Source organism: Mustelus asterias, chromosome 9 (assembly GCF_964213995.1).
Source record: "Mustelus asterias chromosome 9, sMusAst1.hap1.1, whole genome shotgun sequence".
In the NCBI taxonomy this organism is placed as follows: Eukaryota; Metazoa; Chordata; class Chondrichthyes; order Carcharhiniformes; family Triakidae; genus Mustelus; species Mustelus asterias.
This window is the reverse complement of record NC_135809.1, coordinates 89035902-89056473: the sequence shown is the minus strand read 5'-3', so window position 1 is coordinate 89056473 and position 20572 is coordinate 89035902. Positions and strand designations below refer to the sequence as shown.

The 20572-nt window shown below is 43.0% G+C and overlaps 1 protein-coding gene across 1 annotated transcript in view; it reads right to left on the bottom strand.

Annotated features, from left to right (window-relative positions):
* ptprja (protein tyrosine phosphatase receptor type Ja) overlaps positions 1–20572 on the bottom strand; it is a 213824-nt gene that overhangs the window by 34275 nt on the left and 158977 nt on the right. The window contains exons 14-17 of the mRNA XM_078220483.1: positions 17333–17534; positions 12170–12285; positions 11236–11323; positions 6336–6386 (exon numbers count right to left, since the gene is read on the bottom strand). Coding sequence (XP_078076609.1) covers positions 6336–6386; positions 11236–11323; positions 12170–12285; positions 17333–17534 — 457 coding nt within the window. The remainder of the gene's footprint in view (positions 1–6335; positions 6387–11235; positions 11324–12169; positions 12286–17332; positions 17535–20572) is intronic.

Genomic DNA, 20572 nt, shown 5'->3' with positions numbered 1-20572 from the left:
CCAACCTTTCAATTACTTTTGGAAAACATCTATTTGTTCCCAGTGCTAGAAATCAACATCCTTTCCTTGCAATTTTGATTGTTAGTTTCAGTTAGAACTGAAAAGATGTCTGCAAAGTAAAACAGAGTTAAAGTCCAATTTTCATCACCAAACGGATTAGCCAGAGCAGATGATTTCGCAAGGAGGAGGGCATGCAGTTCATACCACAGTTTGTAAACTCTGCCAAGCATCTGACCGGTTGATAGCCAATGCACCTCTGTGTGGAACAATCAATGTGTGTGCTCAGCCCCCATTTCAGAACACAGAGGCTCGAAAAGACTGGTATTGAGTCTGCTTTGTTTAATGAAGTTCACAACTTTCACAACACACTTCAAGATCGGATCGAGTTCCTCTCAATGTCAATGCCTTGCAATGAATAAAGCAAATGATTCCAAACAACGTCCTGACCATCTGCCTCCTTAATCTTTATTATAATTTGACTATTTTTCCCAGTCATCTTGACTGCTCCATCGCTTTTGATTCCTTTGCAATTAACCCTGTCGAATTCACACTTTACAACCACGTAATTATTCAATGTTTCAAAGATCGGTGCACCAGTTGTGTTGGTCAGTCATGTCAAATAGCATAACAAATCTTCTACAAATTCATTGTGCCAAACATACCTAATGTAAACTAACAAGGTTGAGCAATCTGTAACGTCTATACTTTCATCTAGTTTTATTGAGAACTCCCCACTAACTTTAAATGAGAAATAAGCTAAATATCATTCATACATTGAGACACTTATCACTAAGCAGGATGCATTTCAGTTTTTCAGTTGATTTCTCATCGAAGACCGTGCGAACCAAGTCTAATGTTGCAGGGAGAATTAATTTCTCTGCAACAGTGTGTGGCATTGAGTCTTTAGCTGTCCAGTAAGCTACCATGTAAGAGACTAATTGTGCTTTGTCATTCAATGTTAAATTTCTGCTAAGAGCTTGAGCTGATGATTTCAGTTTTTGCTGCGTCCTTTAAAAAAATCCAAAGGTTTGTTCTCCAGATGTCTTTGCAGTTTTGAGGGTTTTAAACTCTCATCCACCAGTATTTTCCCACATATAACACACTTGGGCTTTGCATCCTGATTTGCATTGGCACAATTAACAAAACCATACCTCAAAAGTCATCCTTATGATTTTGTTCATGATTTTAGTTTTTTCTTTTCAGGCTGTTCACCGGAGACCCTGGCGCTCTGTTCATTGCTAACATTAGTACAGCTCTGTCCTGGACTCGGTGGAGCAGCTATTGCTCTCTCTGGCAGATTCAGATGGGAGATCCTGGCCAGTAGGTTTATTGGCTATTGGTGTTACTGGCCCTTTCTTTCGCATAATAAATCAATCCATGTCTACAATCAGTTTACTAGAAAGGGAAAGGAAATTGGCGCCAAGTGCAGGCATATGCAAGATGCTTGACACCAAGTGCACGTACATGACGTATTGACCTGTTTGTTCTTGCCTATGTGGTCATATACTGTATTGCAGTGAGAATTTACCCAGAAAACAGAAAAAAAAAGATCAGGCCATCTTTGGGGATCATTTACAGTGATGCATTTTTTAACATCCCACGACCCGCTCACAGATTCAGACCCCTCTTTGAAAAACACTGCTCTTGAGAAATGGAGAATCACTGACAACAACTTCCAGATTTTCACATTTTACTGCACATGTATGGTTTTCAGGAGTTACTGTTATTTTTCTGTAATCGGCTATAGATTAAAATAACTTGCCACAACAGATGTTAGATCAACAGATCGATAATTTCCTGGTTTCTCTCTCACCTTTGTTGAGCAATGGGGTTTAGTTGCAATTTTCCAATCAAAATGACACCTCCTGATTGAACAGCTTTGGAGGATTCTGGCTAAAACATCTGCAATTTCCTTTCCTACATCCTTTAAAACATAACTGGGGTGGAAACCATTGGGTCACGGAACTTCTTAGAGCTATTATTTTGTCTAATATTGTTTCTTATTTGCTTATTCTATCTTTAGTGAGTTCCATGCAGGCTTTGATTTGTAGTCAGTTTCCCTGAAATATCAATATATGATCCTATTCCTCCACAGTGAAGACTGACAAAGTAGTTATTGAGCAAATACGCCAATTTCTCAATTTCATTTGAAATATTGCCCACAATTGTTTTTAAAAGAGTTCAAATCTACCCTTTATGATTCTTTTCCATGTAATATCATTGTGAAAACTTCCTTTAATTGATAATTAGAGCTCTTTCTTTCTTAGGTCTATGCACTAGTCCTGTGTTAGGTTCACTTGTTCTTTTGAGCATCTCCCACTCTTCATCCGTAACTTTGCCTTATACCAATTGTGATTAGTTTGCTGTCGTGAGTCTTTGAACAAAGAACAAAGAACAGTACAGCACAGGAAACAGGCCCTTTGGCCCTCCAAGCCTGTGTCGCTCATTGGTCCAACTAGACCATTCGTTTGTATCCCTCCATTCCCAGACTGCTCATGTGACTATCCAGGTAAGTCTTAAACGATGCCAGCATGTCTGCCTCCACCACTCTACTTGGCAGCGCATTCCAGGCCCCCACCACACTTTGTGTAAAAAAACGTCCCTCTGATATCTGAGTTATACCTCGCCCCTCTCACCTTGAGCCTGAGACCCCTCGTGATCGTCACCTCCGACCTGGGAAAAAGCTTCCCGCTGTTCAGCCCATCTATACCCTTCATAATTTTGTATACCTCTATTAGGTCTCTCCTCATTCTCCGTCTTTCCAGGGAGAACAAGCCCAGTTTACCCAATCTCTCCTCATAGCTAAGACCCTCCATACCAGGCAACATCCTGGTAAACCTTCTCTGCACTCTCTCTGAAGCCTTCACGTCCTTCTGGTAGTGCGGCGACCAGAACTGGACGCAGTACTCCAAATGTGGCCTAACCAGCGTTCTATACAGCCGCAACATCAGACTCCAGCTTTTATACTCTATACCCCGTCCTATAAAGGCAAGCATACCATATGCCTTCTTCACCATCTGTGCTGCCACCTTCAAGGATTTGTGGACTTGCACACCTAGGTCCCTCTGTGTTTCTATACTCTTGATGGCTCTGCCATTTATTGTATAACTCCCCACTACATTAGTTCTTCCAAAATGCATCACTTCGCATTTATCGGGATTAAATTCCATCTGCCATTTCTCCGCCCAATTTTCCAGCCTATCTATATCCTGCTGTATTGTCCGACAATGTTCATCGCTATCCGCAAGTCCAGCCATCTTCGTGTCATCCGCAAACTTGCTTTTAACACCAGTTACACCTTCCTCCAAATCATTTATATATATCACAAATAGCAGAGGTCCCAGTACAGAGTCCTGCGGAACACCACTGGTTCACTACTCCATCTGACGAAGGAGCAGCGCTCCGAAAGCTAATGGCATTTGCTACCAAATAAACCTGTTGGACTTTAACCTGGTGTTGTAAAAACTCTTACTGTGTTTACCCCAGTCCAACGACGGTATCTCCACATCATGAACACCACTGGTCACAGACCTCCAGCTGGAAAAAGATCCTTTGACTGCTACCCTCTGTCTCCTGTGGCCAAGCCAGTTTTCTACCCATCTAGCCACCTCTCCTTGTATCCCATGAGCCTTAACCTTCTTAACCAACCTGCCATGAGGGACTTTGTCAAATGCCTTACTGAAATCCATACAGACGACATCCACGGCCCTTCCTTCGTCAACCGTTTTTGTCACTTCCTCGAAAAACTCCACCAAATTTGTAAGGCACGACCTCCCTCTTACAAAACCATGCTGTCTGTCACTAATGAGATTGTTCCGTTCTAAATGCCCATACATCCTGTCTCTAAGGATCCTCCCCAACAACTTCCCTACCATGGACGTCAAGCTCACTGGCCTATAATTACCCGGGTTATCCCTGCTACCCTTCTGAGACACTCCCAGTCAACAAGTCCCTCCCCTTTGTGAATACCGATGCAAAGTATTCATTTAGGATCTCCCCTATTTCCTTGGGTTCTAAGCATAATTCCCCTCCTTTGTCCCAGAGAGGTCCGACTTTTTCCCTGACAACTCTTTTGTTCCTAACATATGAATAAAATGCCTTAGGATTCTCCTTAATCCTGTCTGCCAAGAACATTTCGTGACCTCTTTTTGCCCTTCTAACTCCCCGTTTGAGTTCTTTCCTACTCTCTCTGTATTCCTCCAGAGCTCCATCTGTTTTCAGTTGCCTGGACCTAACGTACGCCTCTCTTTTCTTTTTGATCAGATCCTCAATTTCCCTGGTTATCCACGGCTCTCGAATCCTACCTTTCCTATCCTTCCTTTTTACAGGCACATGCCTGTCCTGCAGCCTTATCAACTGTTCCTTAAAAGACTCCCACATGCCAGACGTGGACTTACCCCCGAACAGCCTCTCCCAATCAACGGCCACCAATTCCTGCCTAATCCGGCTATAGTTAGCCTTCCCTCAATTTAGCACCCTACCCTTTGGACAACACTCGTCCTTGTCCATTACTATCCTAATGTTAACAGAGTTGTGGTCACTATTTGCCACATGTTCCCCATCCGAAACTTTGACAACCTGACCGGGCTCATTTCCCAGAACTAGCTCCAGTATAGCCCCCTCTCTAGTCGGGCTATCTACATACTGTTCCAAAGAACCTTCCAGTACGCATTTTACAAATTCCTCCCTGTCCAGACCCCCAGCCCTAAACACTTTCCAGTCTATACCAGGGAAATTGAAGTCTCCCACGACAACAACCCTATTTTTTCTGCACATATCCAGAATCTCGGGACATATCCGTTCCTCCACTTCCCGTGGGCTGTTGGGTGTCCTGTAGTATACCCCCAGCATAGTGATTGTACCTTTCCTGTTTCTGAGCTCCACCCACAGCAACTCATTACATGACCCCTCTAAATTGTCCACCCTCTGCACCGCTGTAATATGCTCCCTAACTAATATCGCTACTCCCCCACCTATTTTAGCCCCTCCTCTGTCTCGCCTAAAACACTTATACCCCGGAATATTCAGCTGCCAGTCCGGTCCTTCTTTTAACCATGTCTCCGTCACCGCAACCACATCCAAATTCTGCGTAAGCATTAAGGCCCTAAGTTCGTCTGTCTTACCCGTTACGCTCCTCGCATTGAAGCAGATGCACTCCAGACCTCCAGGCCCACTCAGGTCATCCTGCTCCAGAATGCTCTCCTTCTTAGCTAGCCTTGCTCTGGCCCCCAACTTGACCCCAACCTCAGTACTTACTGACCTACTGTTTTGATCCCCACCCCCCTGCCACACTAGTTTAAACCCTGCCGAAACACTCCAGCAAAACTCCCAGCCATGATATTTGTGCCCTTCCAGTTAAGGTGTAACCCATCCTTTCCGTACAGGTGCCATCCTCTCTTGAAGACTTCCCAATGATCTATGAATTTGAAACCCTCCCTCTTGCACCAGTCCTTTAGCCACGTGTTCAATTGTAGAATCTCCCTGTTCCTGGCCTCACTAGGCCAGATTCTCGATCTCATTGCTGACTTTGGCTCCTCTTGTTAAAGCTAGCCTTACAAAAATGTATAATCTTAGTAATTGTTTTTTAATTTTCAATCCTAGCATTAAATTCCATCTACTATAATCACTGTTAGATAGACACTCCCCCTCGGACAGATTATTAGGAACGAATTACTAAATCCAGTGTAGCCTGCCCTCTTTATGGTTCTGGAACACATGAGTTCAAACAGCTATTCTGAATGTGCTCAAGAAATTCCATACCTTTCTGACTTGCGCCACTTTACCTTTCCCAACCTATATGAAAATTGAGGTTTTCAAAAAGAAAATGCTGCTTTTGTTATAAATCACACTCATCTCTGAATTAATACATTCTACCACTTTACTTTCATCATCAGGAGGGCAATATTAAATTCTCATTCCAGTTTTACACACAGAACTCTAACTATAGTCTTCCAGCTTTCAATCTTTCTTCTTGATTTTATCAACACAATTGCGACCATTGCCCTTGTCAACTTTCCTTTTTTGCCCTATTTAGGTCCAGATATTCCCTCTCCACTCCCTTCAGCATTGATATTAGAATTCCCCTCCTTTCAACATTGATATTAGAATCAAGACTCCCATCATCTCCTGCTGCAACTCAGTCTTTTGCAGAACTTAAAACACATGGAACTCCTTACATGCCTTGCTTCATTTCCCACCTTCAATCTAAAAGAACAAAAAAAACTCAAGTTTAACACTAGTCTCTGATTTGCCCCATCTTCACCTATTCTTTACAACTTTGGTAATGCTCTGCAATATTACTTGAACCCTTTATTTGAGTTATCAAAAATGGTTACCTGATACTCGAGAATGGAAGCTGGGTTAAATCCTTGTGGTGGGCCTTTGTTCTGTGAAGAGACAGAAACATTAGATTGAAAACTGAATTGAGACAGTAACACAACTCAGTAAGAATGATCACATTTGATTTGATTTATTATTGTCACATGTATTAACATACAGTGAAAAGTATTGTTTCTTGCGCACTAAACAGACAAAAACATACCGTTCATAGAGAAGGAAACAAGAGACTGCAGAATGTAGTGTTACAGTCATAGCTAGGGTGTAGAGAAAGATCAACTCAATGCAAGGTAAGTCCATTCAAGAGTCTGACAGCAGCAGGGAAGAAGCTGTTCTTGAGTCGGTTGACCTCAGACTTTTGTATCTTTTTCCCAAAGGGAGAAGGTGGAAGAGAGACTGTCCGGGGGGGTCCTTAATTATACTGGCTGCTTTGCTGAGGCAGCGGGAAGTGTAGACAGAGTCAATGGATGGGAGGCTCGTTTGCATGATGGATTCACGACCTTTTGTAGTTCCTTGTGGCCTTGGGGAGAGCAGGAGCCATACTAAACTGTGATACAACCGGAAAGAGTGCTTTCTATGGTGCATCTGTAAAGGTTGGAGAGGGTCGTAGCTGACATGCCAAATTTCCTTAGTTTTCTGAGAAAGTAGAGGCGTTGGTGGGCTTTCTTAACTATCGTGTTGGCATGGGGAGACCAGGACAGGTTGTTGGTGATCTGGACACCTAAAAACTTGAAGCTCTCGACCCTTTCTACTTCGTCCCATTGATGTAGACAGGGGCATGTTCTCCTTTACGTTTCCTGAAGTTGATGACAATCTCCTTCGTTTTGTTGGCATCGAGGGAGAGATTATTGTTGCTGCACCAATTCACCAGATTCTCTATCTCATTCCTGTAATCTTCTTGTCATTGTTTGAGATCCGACTCACTACAGTGGTGTCGTCAGCAAACCTGAAAATTGAATTGGAGGGGAATTTGGCTGCAGACATAGGTGTATGAAGAGTATAGTAGGGGGCTGAGAACACAGTCTTGTGGGACACCGGTGTTGAGGATGATCGTGGAGGAGGTGTTGTTGCCTATCCTTACTGATTGTGGTCTGAGAGTTAGGAAGTTCAGGATCCAGAGGGAGGTGCCGAGGCCCAGGCCACGGAGTTTGGAAATGAGTTTTGTGGGATTAATAATGGTGAAGGCTGAGTTGTGGTCAATAAAAAGTAGTCTGACATAGGTGTCCTTGTTATCTATGTGTTCCAGGGTTGAGTGCAGGGCCAAAGAAATGGCATCTGCTGTGGACCTGTTGCGGCGATAGGCAAACTGTAGTGGATCCAGGAAGTCCGGGAGGTTGGAATTGATTCGTGCCATGACTAACCTTTCGAAACACTTAATAATGATGGATGTCAGAGCCACCGGCCAATAGTCATTAAGGCACGTTGCTTGGTTTTTCTTAGGTACCGGGATGATGATCGTCTTCTTGAAACAGATAGGGACCTCAGATTGTTGTAAAGAGAGGTTAAGATGTCTGTGAATACCTCTGCCAGCTGATCCACGCAGGATCTGAGTGCACGCCTGGGTACCCCATCCGGGCCAGTTGCTTTCCATGGGTTGACCTTCAAGAAAGCTGCTCTGACATCTGCAATGGTGACCCCAGATATAGATTCATCCAGGGCTTCCAGGGTGGAGGGCATGCTCTCGCTGACCTCTTGGTCAAAACGTAGAATGAGCTCATCAGGAAGGTGTGCGTTGAGGAGCCAGCGATTTTACGTGCCTTCATCTTGCAGCCTGTGATGTCTTGCAGACCTTGCCATAGTCGATGGGGGTCGGTGTGGCTAGCCTGGGACTCTAGCTTGGTCCGGTATTGTCTTTTGGCATCTTTGATGGATCTCCTTAGATCATAAATAGCAAATGCACTAGTGGTAATTTACCAAAATTCGCTGGACTCTGGGGTGGTTCCCGCAGATTGGAAAACAGCAAATGTGACGCCATTGTTTAAAAAAGGAGGTAGACAAAAGGCAGGTAACTATAGGCTGGTTAGCTTAACTTCTGTAGTAGGGAAAATGCTTGAATCTATCAAGGAAGAAATAGCGAGACATCTGAATATAAATTGTCCCATTGGTAAGACGCAGCGTGGGTTCATAAAGGGCAGGTCACGTTTGATGCATTTGGTGGAATTCTTTGAGAACATTACATATGCAGTGGACAATGGGGAACCTGTGGATGTGGTGTACCTGGATTTCCAGAAGGCATTTGACAAGGTGCCGCACCAAAGACTGCTGCATAAGATAAAGGTGCACAGTGTTACGGGTAATGCATTAGCATGGATAGAGGATTGGTTAACTAACAGAAAGCAAAGAGTGGGGGTAAATGGGTGTTTTTCTGGTTGGTGATCAGTGACTAGTGGTGTGCCTCAGGGATCAGTGTTGGCACCGCAATTGTTTACGATTTACATAGATGATTTGGAGTTGGGGACCAAGTGTAGTGTGTCAAAATTCGCAGATGACACTAGGATGAGTGGCAGAGCAAAGTGTGCAGAGGACCCTGAAAGTCTGCAAAGGGATATAGATAGTCTAAGTGAGTGGGTGAGGGTCTGGCAGATGGAGTACAATGTTGGTAAATGTGAGGTCATCCGTTTTGGTAGGAATAACAGCAAAATGGACTATTATTTAAATGGTAAAAAATTGCAGCATGCTGCTGTGCAGAGGGACCTGGGTGTCCTTGTGCAGGAATCTCAAGGAGTTGGTTTGCAGGTGCAGCAGGTAATTAAGAAGGCAAATGGAATTTTGTCCTTCATTGCTAGAGGGATGGAGTTTAAAAACAGTGAGATTATGTTGCAGCTGTATAAAGTGCTGGTGAGGCCACACCTGGAGTACTGTGTACAGTTTTGGTCTCCTTACTTGAGAAAGGATATACTGGCACTGGAGGGGGTGCAGAGGAGATTCACTAGGTTGATTCTGGAGTTGAGAGGGTTGGCTTATGAGGAGAGACTGAGTAGACTGGGCTATACTCATTGGAATTCAGAAGAATGAGGGGAGATCTTATAGAAACATATAAGGTTATGAAGGGAATAGATAAGATAGAAGCAGGGAAGTTGTTTCCACTGGCAGGTGAAACTAGAACTAGGGGGCATAGCCTCAAAATAAGGGGAAGCAGATTTAGGACTGAGTTGAGGAGGAACTTCTTCACACAAAGGGTTGTGAATCTGTGGAATTCCCTGCCCAGTGAAGCAGTTGATGCTACCTCATTGAATGTTTTTAAGGCAAGGATAGATACATTTTTGAACAGTAAAGGAATTAAGGTGAGCGAGGGGGTAAGTGGGGGTAAGTGGAGCTGAGACCACAAAAAGATCAGCCATGATCTTATTGAATGGCAGAGCAGGCTCGAGGGGCCAGATGGACTACTCCTGTTCCTAGTTCTTATGTTCTTATGCATCTGGCTTTCTTGTATCGCCTGTATCAGTGTCGCCTGACTTGAATGCCTCAGACCGGGACTTCAGCAAGTAGTGGATATCCCTGTTCATCCATGGTTTCTGGTTGGGGAACATACGGATTTGCTTCTTTGGCACACAGTCTTCTACACACTTACTAATGAAGTCAGTTACTGTAGTAACATTGCTGATGCATTCAGAAACATTTCACCTAGGCAGCATTATTCGTTCCTTATTCATGTCTACTCATACTGCGCACCATCTGGTGTATTAGCATGGAAAGCAAACATGCTTCTTTTGGATTATCAAAATTTTAAAGGAATTCTCCAGTGCAAATGCCTCATTGAAATTCAGTATCGCACAATTAGAAATGCCCAGTCTAGCCTCAGGATGGCGGCTAATGAAGTATCAGCCATCACACAGTACCTTCTCATCAGACGTGTCTGGTATCAGCTTTGTATCCCCTTGGGAAGCACCCAACTTCAACTCAGTATTTCCCAGTGTCCAAGGTTTTAGTTCATTATCCTCCACAATAATGTGGCTGCATTGGTAATTATCCGTGCGAGGTTACGTCTTCGACACAGAGCATAAATAGCCATGATATCGCTCATATCTAAATTTGAATAGCTTGAATTTGGCTCTCTCACCTTCTCCCTTAAAAGGTTGACATTTGCCATCTAAAAATGAATATTTTCCTCTAATCTAGCCCAACTTCAGACAAGTGCTGCTCCCTATAAAGGAGTGACAACTTTTCCACTGCCTTCATCAGCTATCTAGTGTTGCCAGTGAGATAGCTAATTGCAGGTTCACTTAAAAATGAGCTGAAGTCGATGGGCATCACTAGGTGGTGTTCATTGCTGGTCAATAAGACACCAGGAAGGATGTAGTGCAGAGAATATCTGAAATGGATGATGAGGTGGGGGGCATAGGGTGTAAAGAAGCACTTGGAGAAAGTGGATAGCAAAGGAAAAACACTATTTTTGGCTAAACCGTAAGTCTAGGCCAAGGGAGCATAGGTACAAAATGGTAAGGGGCAAGTCCAGGACTGACATCAAGAAGCACTTCTATACAGAGAGAAATTAATATTTAGGTATGGTTATGAAGGCAAAGAAACTTGGTTATTTATGGTGCAGGGGGGATTTTGTATTGAGAAGCAGTGGAAGAAAGTTTCCATGAAAGAAAGAACTGAATGAACTCCCTTGTTTGTACTGATCCAGGTGTATTTACCTCAGTATCACAACAAGCAATGCAGATTTCTCTTCAAACTTTTGTCTGTTATAATTATGTATGAATCTTCCTGAATCATTAAATCAGCAACTAGAAATTTAAATTTAAATGAGTAGGCGTTTTTCTGCTCCACACATTCTTGGGATAGTCAAGCTTCAAGTGTCATTGAACAAGGCAGAGGAGCAGATGATGGTCACTCGAAAATTGGGTAATGTGATTGAAAAAGGCAGGGACATGAACAATCAGGGGTGTAGCTTACCGTTTCTTCCACCAGAAAAGCAGTATCATCAGGAGTACTATTACAATTATGCCCAGGATAGTGCCAACGACAGCTCCAACAATAACATCTGGAATAGACACCAACAGGCATTAACAATCCTTGCAGGCCAGCACGAGAGCCGCAAAAAGAATGCATTTCTTCCTTCCTCGAAAATCAATGCGAGTTATGGCTAGAACATTATAATCTGGGGTGATAGATTTGGGATTCATATTTTACCCCATGTTTCGTAACTGAAGAGAAAATAAAATCAATCTCTCCATTTATTTCTCCTCTTCACCGAATTATATGATTTTATCAAGGGACATTATGGGCAGGATTTTATGGCCTTGTTCGAGCGATATCGGAAATTCCCACCCGAAGTCAATGAGATTTCCATTGTCGGACCCTCGCCCGCTCTGATTCCTAAGCGGGCGAGGTGGGAGAGTTCCAGCAGCTTTTTAATGATAAACATCAGAAAATAGTGAACCAGCTGAAATTGGTGCTCCAGCCAACCCTGAAAGCTGGGTTAACATTTAGATTGGACTAATGGGATGAAAATCACTGGCTGCATGAACTCTCCATGCAGCAAGTCATAATGCAGTCTGCAGTGGGCATCAGCCAAACCAAAAAATAAGTTCGAGTCCAATTGGAAATCTTCACAAGCAAAGTCAAAAGCATGAAAAATTAAACTACTGTTGCATTATTGCAGTAGATAAAATAGGCCTTCAGAACAAGGTGTGCGCTCTCGCCGATCAGCAAGGGGAGGCATTCTGGGGTAGGGAGTGGGGAATCTTTGGGGACTGGGGGAAGGTGTGATGGTGTTTGAGACACAAAAAGGTAAAGACAGAATGACAAGAAACAAATAGGTACAGTAAAAAGTACAAAGTGACGAGAATTGAACTAGAAATCATATAAACAGGCTTTTAAAACAAACCTGGATTTTGTTGCATTACAATCGCCTCAGAATAATCATAGATGGAATAGATCGATTCACTTGAGCTGATTTTGTCTCCATTAAATTTTACTTTTGTAAATCCAGCCAAGCTAAATCTGAAAGAGAGCAGAAAGTAGAGAACATTAATGAAGACACTGCAATATGTTGTGTGAAAGATGCTCATTTGGAATATTGTCAGCTGAAAATCTAATTATTTTCAGAAAAAAGTTTTTTGCAATCAAGAGAGGCAATGGCAGTGCAGTCCTTCAGAATAGGGAACAACATTCCCTGAGAGCTCTTACTAATCACGCAAATGAGCTTTGGACAACTCCCTATTTTACATCAAATTGGTCAAATTTCTTAATTGGAATTGAATTTGTAAATATGCTTAGGGATTGTACAACAAGTAGGAGGAGGAACCATGGCTCTTCTTAAGGACCAATGGAGTCATTCTGTTCTTTACTGTAATTGCTTATGGTATTGACATTTATAGGAAAATTTATTGTTGATTGGCAGCTTGAAAAATATTTAGCTCCTAGTCAATAACATGGACTCCCGTATGTCCTGATTAGCCTGTTTGACTAGAAAGTGTGTTGTTGGAGCAAATAATACATTCGGACAGTGATGAATGAGCCTCTTTTACACTTATGGATAAACCAAAAAGGGTAAAATATCACACGATATTACTCCTTGCAAAAATATCTAACCATCAGTGATATTTGCTGGGCAGCCATTAAACAGATGAGGTACAAAACAACAGCCCAAACAAGACTCTTTTTGTAAATCCACACTGAAACAATCTGGCCAAAAAGGAACATAAATGAATCCATTCCCAAGCTATGGATTTGCGGAGTAGAGCAGAAATAGAGTACAGTAAGTCCCTGTTTTTAAGTTGCCTCATTTGTCTTGGATATAATGGGACCTGTACGCACACATTGGGCGAATTTTCCCGTTCCGTCCACTGTCCATCATAGAAGGCGAGGGGCGGACCATGGCAAGATCTGTTGACCTCGGGTGGGATTTTTCAGTTTCGGAGCAAGCGTGGCTGGAATATCCTGCCCATAGTGTAGGACTTTGCTTTAGTGTTTTTTCATGTGATCTGACGGCACAATTTTGCAACAGTGAATTGGCATGAGGGGAGAGGACGTGTTGGTGTGGGGGGGAAAAGTGTTATGAAGAAGCGGTGGATCCCTGCTCTGAGAACTAACACTTAACCACTCAAAGAGGAATACCTCGCCTCATAATCTGTAAAAATGAGTGTGAAGTGGTACGATCTGCGCTGCAGCAACTTTTAGTGGTTAAATCAAAGTAACTACCTTACGCTCTCTAAAGTCAACAAGTAACAATTTGATTTAACTAACAGAGAACAAGTTAACTAAACTATTAGCAAACCAAAGAAAACACGATTCCAATGGAATGCTGTTTAGATAAATACAATTCCCACTTAGTAAGAAATAGAATTTCAGTCACTCTCTGAATTACAGCCAGTTTTGGCATCTTACGGAATATTTTGGGCTTTCTCTGTTGATTCTTCTGTCTGGAACTTCTGTCTTCGTTGGTACCTTCACTATCAAGATGGAGCTTTATCTAAGACATGGATGAGGTTGTTATGCTGGCAGTTGCTCTCTCTGCTTATTGTCCAACTGTCTTCTTCTTTTATACCTGTGATGACCTATCAACATCCCCTACAATAGGATTGGTCCCAGGTTGCCAAAACCATCAAATTTTAATCCAACAGGTTGCTGGTATCCAAGTGCCTGATTTAAACTGATTGGCTGAATTCAAAGAAATTAAAAAGCCTGTTTGTTGTTTTGGTAACACTGCTGCCTGGTCCTCGGATACAAATATTTCACTTTGGGCACTCTATCTGTCCTTGCATTTTTTAAAAACTTTCTAAGCACAGATAAAACACCACGTTTTAAAAGGACCATGCAATACTTTCACCTCTTAGCATTTTTACAGTTTTTATATTATTTTACAAACACCAAATTCTAACATTCTACTCAACTCTGCAACAAAAGGACATGTTGGTGTTGGAGGGGAGGTTGTGTTTGTGTTGGCGGGGGCGGGGGGGGGAGCGGGAAGAAGGCGTGTCGATGTGGGGGGAGGCGTGTCAGTGTTGCGGGGTGTGTTGCTGTTGGAGAGAGAGGATGTGTTGGTGTTGGGGAGAAGGTGTGTCAGTGTTGGGGGGGACGTGTTGCTGCTGGACGGAGGGGGTGTGTTGGTGGGTGGTGGGGGAGGGTGTGTTGGTGTTGGGGAGAAGGCGTGTCAGTATTGGGGGTTGGGCATGACAGTGTGAGGGGAGGGGGTATGTCAGTAATGGGGGAGAGGGTGTGTTGGTGCAGGGGGAGATGATGTATCGGCATGGGGGAGATGGTGAATCAGCCTGGGGAAGAGGGTGTGTTGGCACAAGGGGAGAGGGTGCATAGTTTGGGCAAAGAGGTCAAATCAGCCTGGGCGAGAGGCTGTCGGTGCAGGGAGATTGCAAGAGCAAGCGAGTTGGGCAGTAGGAGTGAGAGATAGAGAGCACAAGGTAGCAAGTGGGAGAGGGAAGGGGTGAATTAGTGAGCGGAAAGAGAGAGATTGCAAGTCAATGAGCAGTAAAGGGCAAGAGTATGCAAGTTGGCCAGAAGGTAGAGAGAAAGAGCAAGAGTCAGTGTAAGCCTGTGATCAGGAGCGAAAGGTAATGAATCAGCGAGCAGGAGAGAGGGAGTGAGTCAGTGGGCAAGAGAGTACGGGTCAGCGAACAGGAGAGAGCGCAAATTGGCAAATGGCGGAGTGAGCCAGTAAATGGAATTCAAATCGACAAAGTTACCATATTTCTTTTAAAAATTTATTTTATTTTAAAAGCCATTTCATTTGCAAATCTAGGAATTTAGGAATGCACAGGATATAATGTTATATTAGTGCAGGTCCTCTGATGTCCTAAGTAGCGAAATCTGGACATGAGCATATGCGCTGTAATTGCCCAGGAAGCTTAACCTTCTAATTGGTTTATTTGCACTCTCCGAGATCTTATGTGAATGTCTCCAGCACTAAGCTCACTCAGCATCAGAGACTTTGTCCAGATACGTGGGACTTACCTGCATATTTAACCTGGAAATGTTACACTGGTTAACATCTGGTCTAACTTAATGATTACTCAGTACAACTGAACTAAGCACTAAAACTGACTCCCTGCAATCATTCCCACAACCCGACCACCCCTGACCTGATCCCACTACTTAACTACCCACCCAACCCAACCCACTGACACCTCTGACTTCTCCAAACCCAACTACCCACCCACTCATTCAAAGCCTTAAAAACTTATCTCAATACAGCAGCTACAGTTGTAAAAAGGGGGCATCTTTTGCTCCCCTGGTCTCTCCTGCATTCGCTGGACTTGCCCTTTTGAGCTGCAGCCAGGATTGGAAGTCCCAGCTGAAAGTGGGCAGTAGGACCCAGAGAACCTTGAGGACAGTGGCAACGTCCCCAGCATTGCTGACCGGAAGATTTGGACCATTAAGTGCTTTTTTCACTTGAGCAAGGTGCTGACAGAATCTAATGACAGCTTTTACATTAGTTGTGATGGGAAAATCTGATTTGTTTCGTCGTTTCATTAATTTGCCACTTTTCAGTAATGCAACCACAATAATAAGTGAGGAATTATTATATTACAATCAGTTTTACAATGTAATTTTCAAAGTGTGTTAAGAATTACGTGCTGACCTCTGATGTAGGACATTAAAGAAACAGGGGAGAGCAAAATATCGACTTATCAAAAAAGAGAAACGGCGTCAGTCTCCTAGCTCTTGTTGCAGAACACACTGCAACAAGACATTATTCCCCCTTTTCTCATTCATTTAACTGTGCTTCCCAGGGATTGGATAATCAACAATCTAGCATCTAATTTGTTTTGCTGTGTTTGCACAATGTGCTGAGTGGGAAAGAAAATTATAGAAATATATAAAATAGGTGCAAGAGAAGGCCATTTGGCCCTACGGACCTGCACCACCATTCAATTTGATCATGGTTGATCATGCACTTTCAGTATCCCACTCCCACTTTCTCTCCATATCCCTTGATCCCTTTAGCTGCAAGGACACGTCCAGCTCCCTCTTGAGCATATCTAATGCACTGGCCCCAACTGCTTTAGGTGATAGAGAATTCCACAGGTTCACAACTCTCTGAGTGAAGAAGTTCTTCCTCATCTCAATCCCGAATGGTTTACCCCTTATTCTTAGACTGTGACCCTAGTTCTGGACTTCCCCAACATCAGGAACATTCCTCCTGCATCTAGCCTGTCCAGTCCTATCAGGATTTTATATGTTTCTATGAGATCCCCTCTCATTCTTCTAAATTCTAGTGAGTATAAGCCCAGTCAATCCAGTCTCTCTTCATATGTCAGTCCTGCCATTCTGGGAATTAATCTGGTGAACCTTTGCTGGACTCCCTCAATAGCAAGAATGTCCTTCCTCAGACTAGGAGATCAAAACTGCATGCACTACTCAAGGTGTGGCCTCGTCAAGGCCCTGTATAATGGCAACAAGATGTCCCTATTCCCGTACTCAAATCCTCTTGCTATGAAGGCTAGCATGCCATTAGCTTTTCTCACCACCTGCTGATCCTGCATGCTAACCTTCAGCAACTGTTCCACCATGACACCCAGGTCACGATGCACTTCCCCTTTTCCTAAACTGCCACAATTCAGATAATGATCTTCCTTGCTGTTTTTGCCACCAAAGTGGAGAACCTCACATTTATCCACATTATATTGCATTTGTCAAGTATTTGCCCACTCAGTCAGCATAGCCAAGTCACCCTGCAGCCTCTTAGCATCCTCCTCACAGTATATGCTGCCACTCAGTTTGGTGTCATCTGCAAATTTGGAGACATTGCATTCAATTCCCTGAGCTTTAATTTTGCTCACTATTCTCTTGTGTGGAACCTTGTCAAAAACTTTTTGAAAGTCCAGATACACAACTTCCACTGGTTGACCCTTGTCCACTCTCCTGGTCACATCCTCACATTGTATTGCATACCTTCCTAAAGGGGTGGAAAGAGGAATAATGCTCTCTGAAAGGAGTGATCTGGCAAGAGAATTTCATAGTTGTGACACAATTACCACTTGGCACTGTTCCTTTCCAGCCCTTTATTAAAATGTATAATCACATAACTTACCGGTATGAGGTTAAAGGAGTCAACTCTTGATTGACATATCCATGAATTTTGCTGTTATTCCCTATGTTGACAGATAAAGGAGCTGCCAGAGCTTCTCCTCTGGTATTTAGAGTTATACTTCTAAGATCTATGACATAGGTCACATAGGTAGATACAGCAGTACCAAAAGCTGTTCCAAGAGCTTTCGCATCAGGAGCAGTACCTGTGGTAGAAATGAAAAGAAATTTTAACAGAAGTGTGGAATGAGACAAGACTGCTCAACTCATCGATTCAATCCTTTCACAGACCATATACTCATAAATATTACGTCATTGAATCATTTAAAAACTTCTAAGCTTTTCCATTTCATTTGCTTAAATCAAAAGGTAAAACATGTCATTCCTGAAAAAGAAAAACAAAATCACATCAGCTTGACCAGTTTCTTCACTCTAAATTTTTATGGTTCCAACAGCTCAAGAGTCTCAACGTTGCACAAGCCTATTTGATCATAGAGGTAAATTTTCCCGTTCTGCCCACCATGGAAATCGCAGTGGGTGGACTATGGAAAGATCCGTTGACCTTGGGCAGGATTTTCCCGTTTTGAAGTGAGTGCGGCTGGAAAATCCCACCTTATAATCTTCATCCCTAACTTGAAGTCTGCCATTTTGGATAGTTACCACTGGGTAGCAAAAGCACCACTAGTACAGTTGAAAACTCCAAAACAATATTTGGGTATAGCTGAAAGGACAAGGACCAAAAATAAAGTTGTATTTTCCAAAATCTTTAAAATGTAGGAGGAGCATTTTAAATAGTCATAGTCCTCAAAAGTGCGTGGGAGGGAAAGGAGTCAGAAAGCTATGTACATACTTTTAAAATTAGAATAACTCATGTATGACAGCATGATGTGGCCCAGTGTTATTACAGCAATTACCACCATAGATTTCTGAACAATTCTTTTATTTATTCTCTTTAAAAAAGTGAAGATGCTGGGCCATTGGGATGATGTGGAGATGCTGGCGTTGGACTGGGGGAAACCATGCAGACGCTACGACAACGGATGAATGAACACCGCTCGACAATCACCAGGCAAGACTGTTCTCTTCCTGTTGGGGAGCACTTCAGCGGTCACGGGCATTCGGCCTCTGATCTTCGTGTAAGCATTCTCCAAGGCGGCCTTCACGGCACATGACAGCGCAGAGTCACTGAGCAGAAACTGATAGCCAAGTTCCGCACACATGAGGATGGCCTCAACCGGGATCTTGGGTTCATGTCACACTATCTGTAACCCCCACAGCTTGCCTGGACTTGCAGAATCTCACTGGCTGTCCTGTCTGGAGACAATACTCATCTCTTTAACCTGTGCTCAATGCTCTCTCCACTCACATTGTTTGTACCTTTAAGACTTGATTATCTGTAAACACTGCATTCCAATCATTATTCTGTAAATTGAGTTTGTGTCTTTATATGCCCTGTTTGTGAGCAGATCTCCCACTCACCTGACGAAGGGGCAGCGCTCCGAAAGCTAGTGGCATTTGCTACCAAATAAACCTGTTGGACTTTAACCTGGTGTTGTTAAACTTCTTACCATTGGGATGATGCAGTGACTGTAAACTGGAGCAAGGCAAAAATCCATTTCAAGGTGAAAGCCTCCTCCATATTCTGATTATGTGGACTTACTTTGTGCATTCCTGAGTATATCATCAATTGATGATGAATTAAGGCAATCTTGCGCAGAAGCTATATGTTGCCACACCAACTCCAATACAGCTTGGAGCTGAAAGATGTTGCTGATTTTCACTGGAGGGAGCTTTATTTTGCCTCTAAATGTACTGGAAATGATCTGTAACAAAGGAATGCTTTTGATGTTGGTGTGAGAGCGTTGATTTTATGAGATGAGGGAAAACCAAGACAAGGTGGCCAGCTGCTGGGATCAACCTTTTTTTAAAGCTGCTCTTGGAATGTAATATGGGCAACACCATTTAACACATACGTTTAGGTGTCCTGAGAACATTGCAAGCCTTAAAGTGACTTAAAGTAAGATTGGAGATTCACGTTGGCCAGATCAGATGAGGTGCTAGGTTTCCTTCCTGGAAGAACTTTAGTGTCCTAATTTTATGACAATCAACTCTTATGATTATTTTTCTGATATAAGCTCATAGTTCACCAGATTGTTACATAATTTCATTTTGTAATGTGGTGGAACTGGAACTCTCAATCTCTGCTATGCTACTCTAGTGCCAAAATGACAAACCAAATGTAACCCATAACAAACAATATATTGAGCTAACTGCACTATTTAACGAGGAAAGTTCATTTTGATCAGCCAAGCTCCCTACAGTTTTCATCATCTGTTTAATGAAGGATGGACAATCTGTCCTGCAATTTAAACTTAAAAGATCACTGAAAGCTAAGTGGGTGCATATTGCTTCAGCATTTAGGAAATGGATATTTGGGAGTCTTTGCATAGTTGAGGAAGAAGAAGAAAGCAAATCCCAATATAGAGATGGAAAACAAAATTTAACGGCAAGAGATGGAGCAGTGTAGAGCCCAACTGCCCTGTTTGATGGTTGGCAATGTGCATCTGCTGTTGTACAAGACAGGTGCAAAGTTTAAAGTTTATTAGTATCACCAGTAGGCTTACATTAACACTGCAATGAAGTTACTGTGAAAATTCCCTAGTCGCCACACTCCGGTGCCTGTTCGGGTACACAGAGGGAGAATTTAGCATGGCCAATGCACCTAAAAAGCACTTCTTTTGGACTGTGGGAGGACACCAGAGCACCTGGGAGAAACCCACGCAGACACGAGGAGAACGTGCAGACTCTGCCCAGACAGTGACCCAAGCTGGGAATCGAACCCAGGTGCCTGTTCCTAGGAGACAGCAGTGCTAACCACTGTGCCACCCTGCATTCTTTGGCACTACAGAGCATCCTCCTCAGATGATAATCATATGCTGCACCTGTCAGGACATAGTGATCAGGCTCAATGCCATGTAGATGGTTACATTAAAAATGTCAATTTTTGATAATAAGGTTAAGATATTTTAATTAACCTTTTTATATTTAAGTGACAATGGGAGAAGAGAAGTAGGCGAGGAGCTTTTTAAAAAAGTTTTATTATCCAACAGATAGAGGAATGGCAGGGCAGCTCAGACCAAGCAAACATCTAATTCCATGCGAGTACCTAGAATAGTTATTATGCTCTGGATAATCATATATGCACGAAGTGTAATTAGCTGTAGCAACTCAAAGCTGAGCAGCA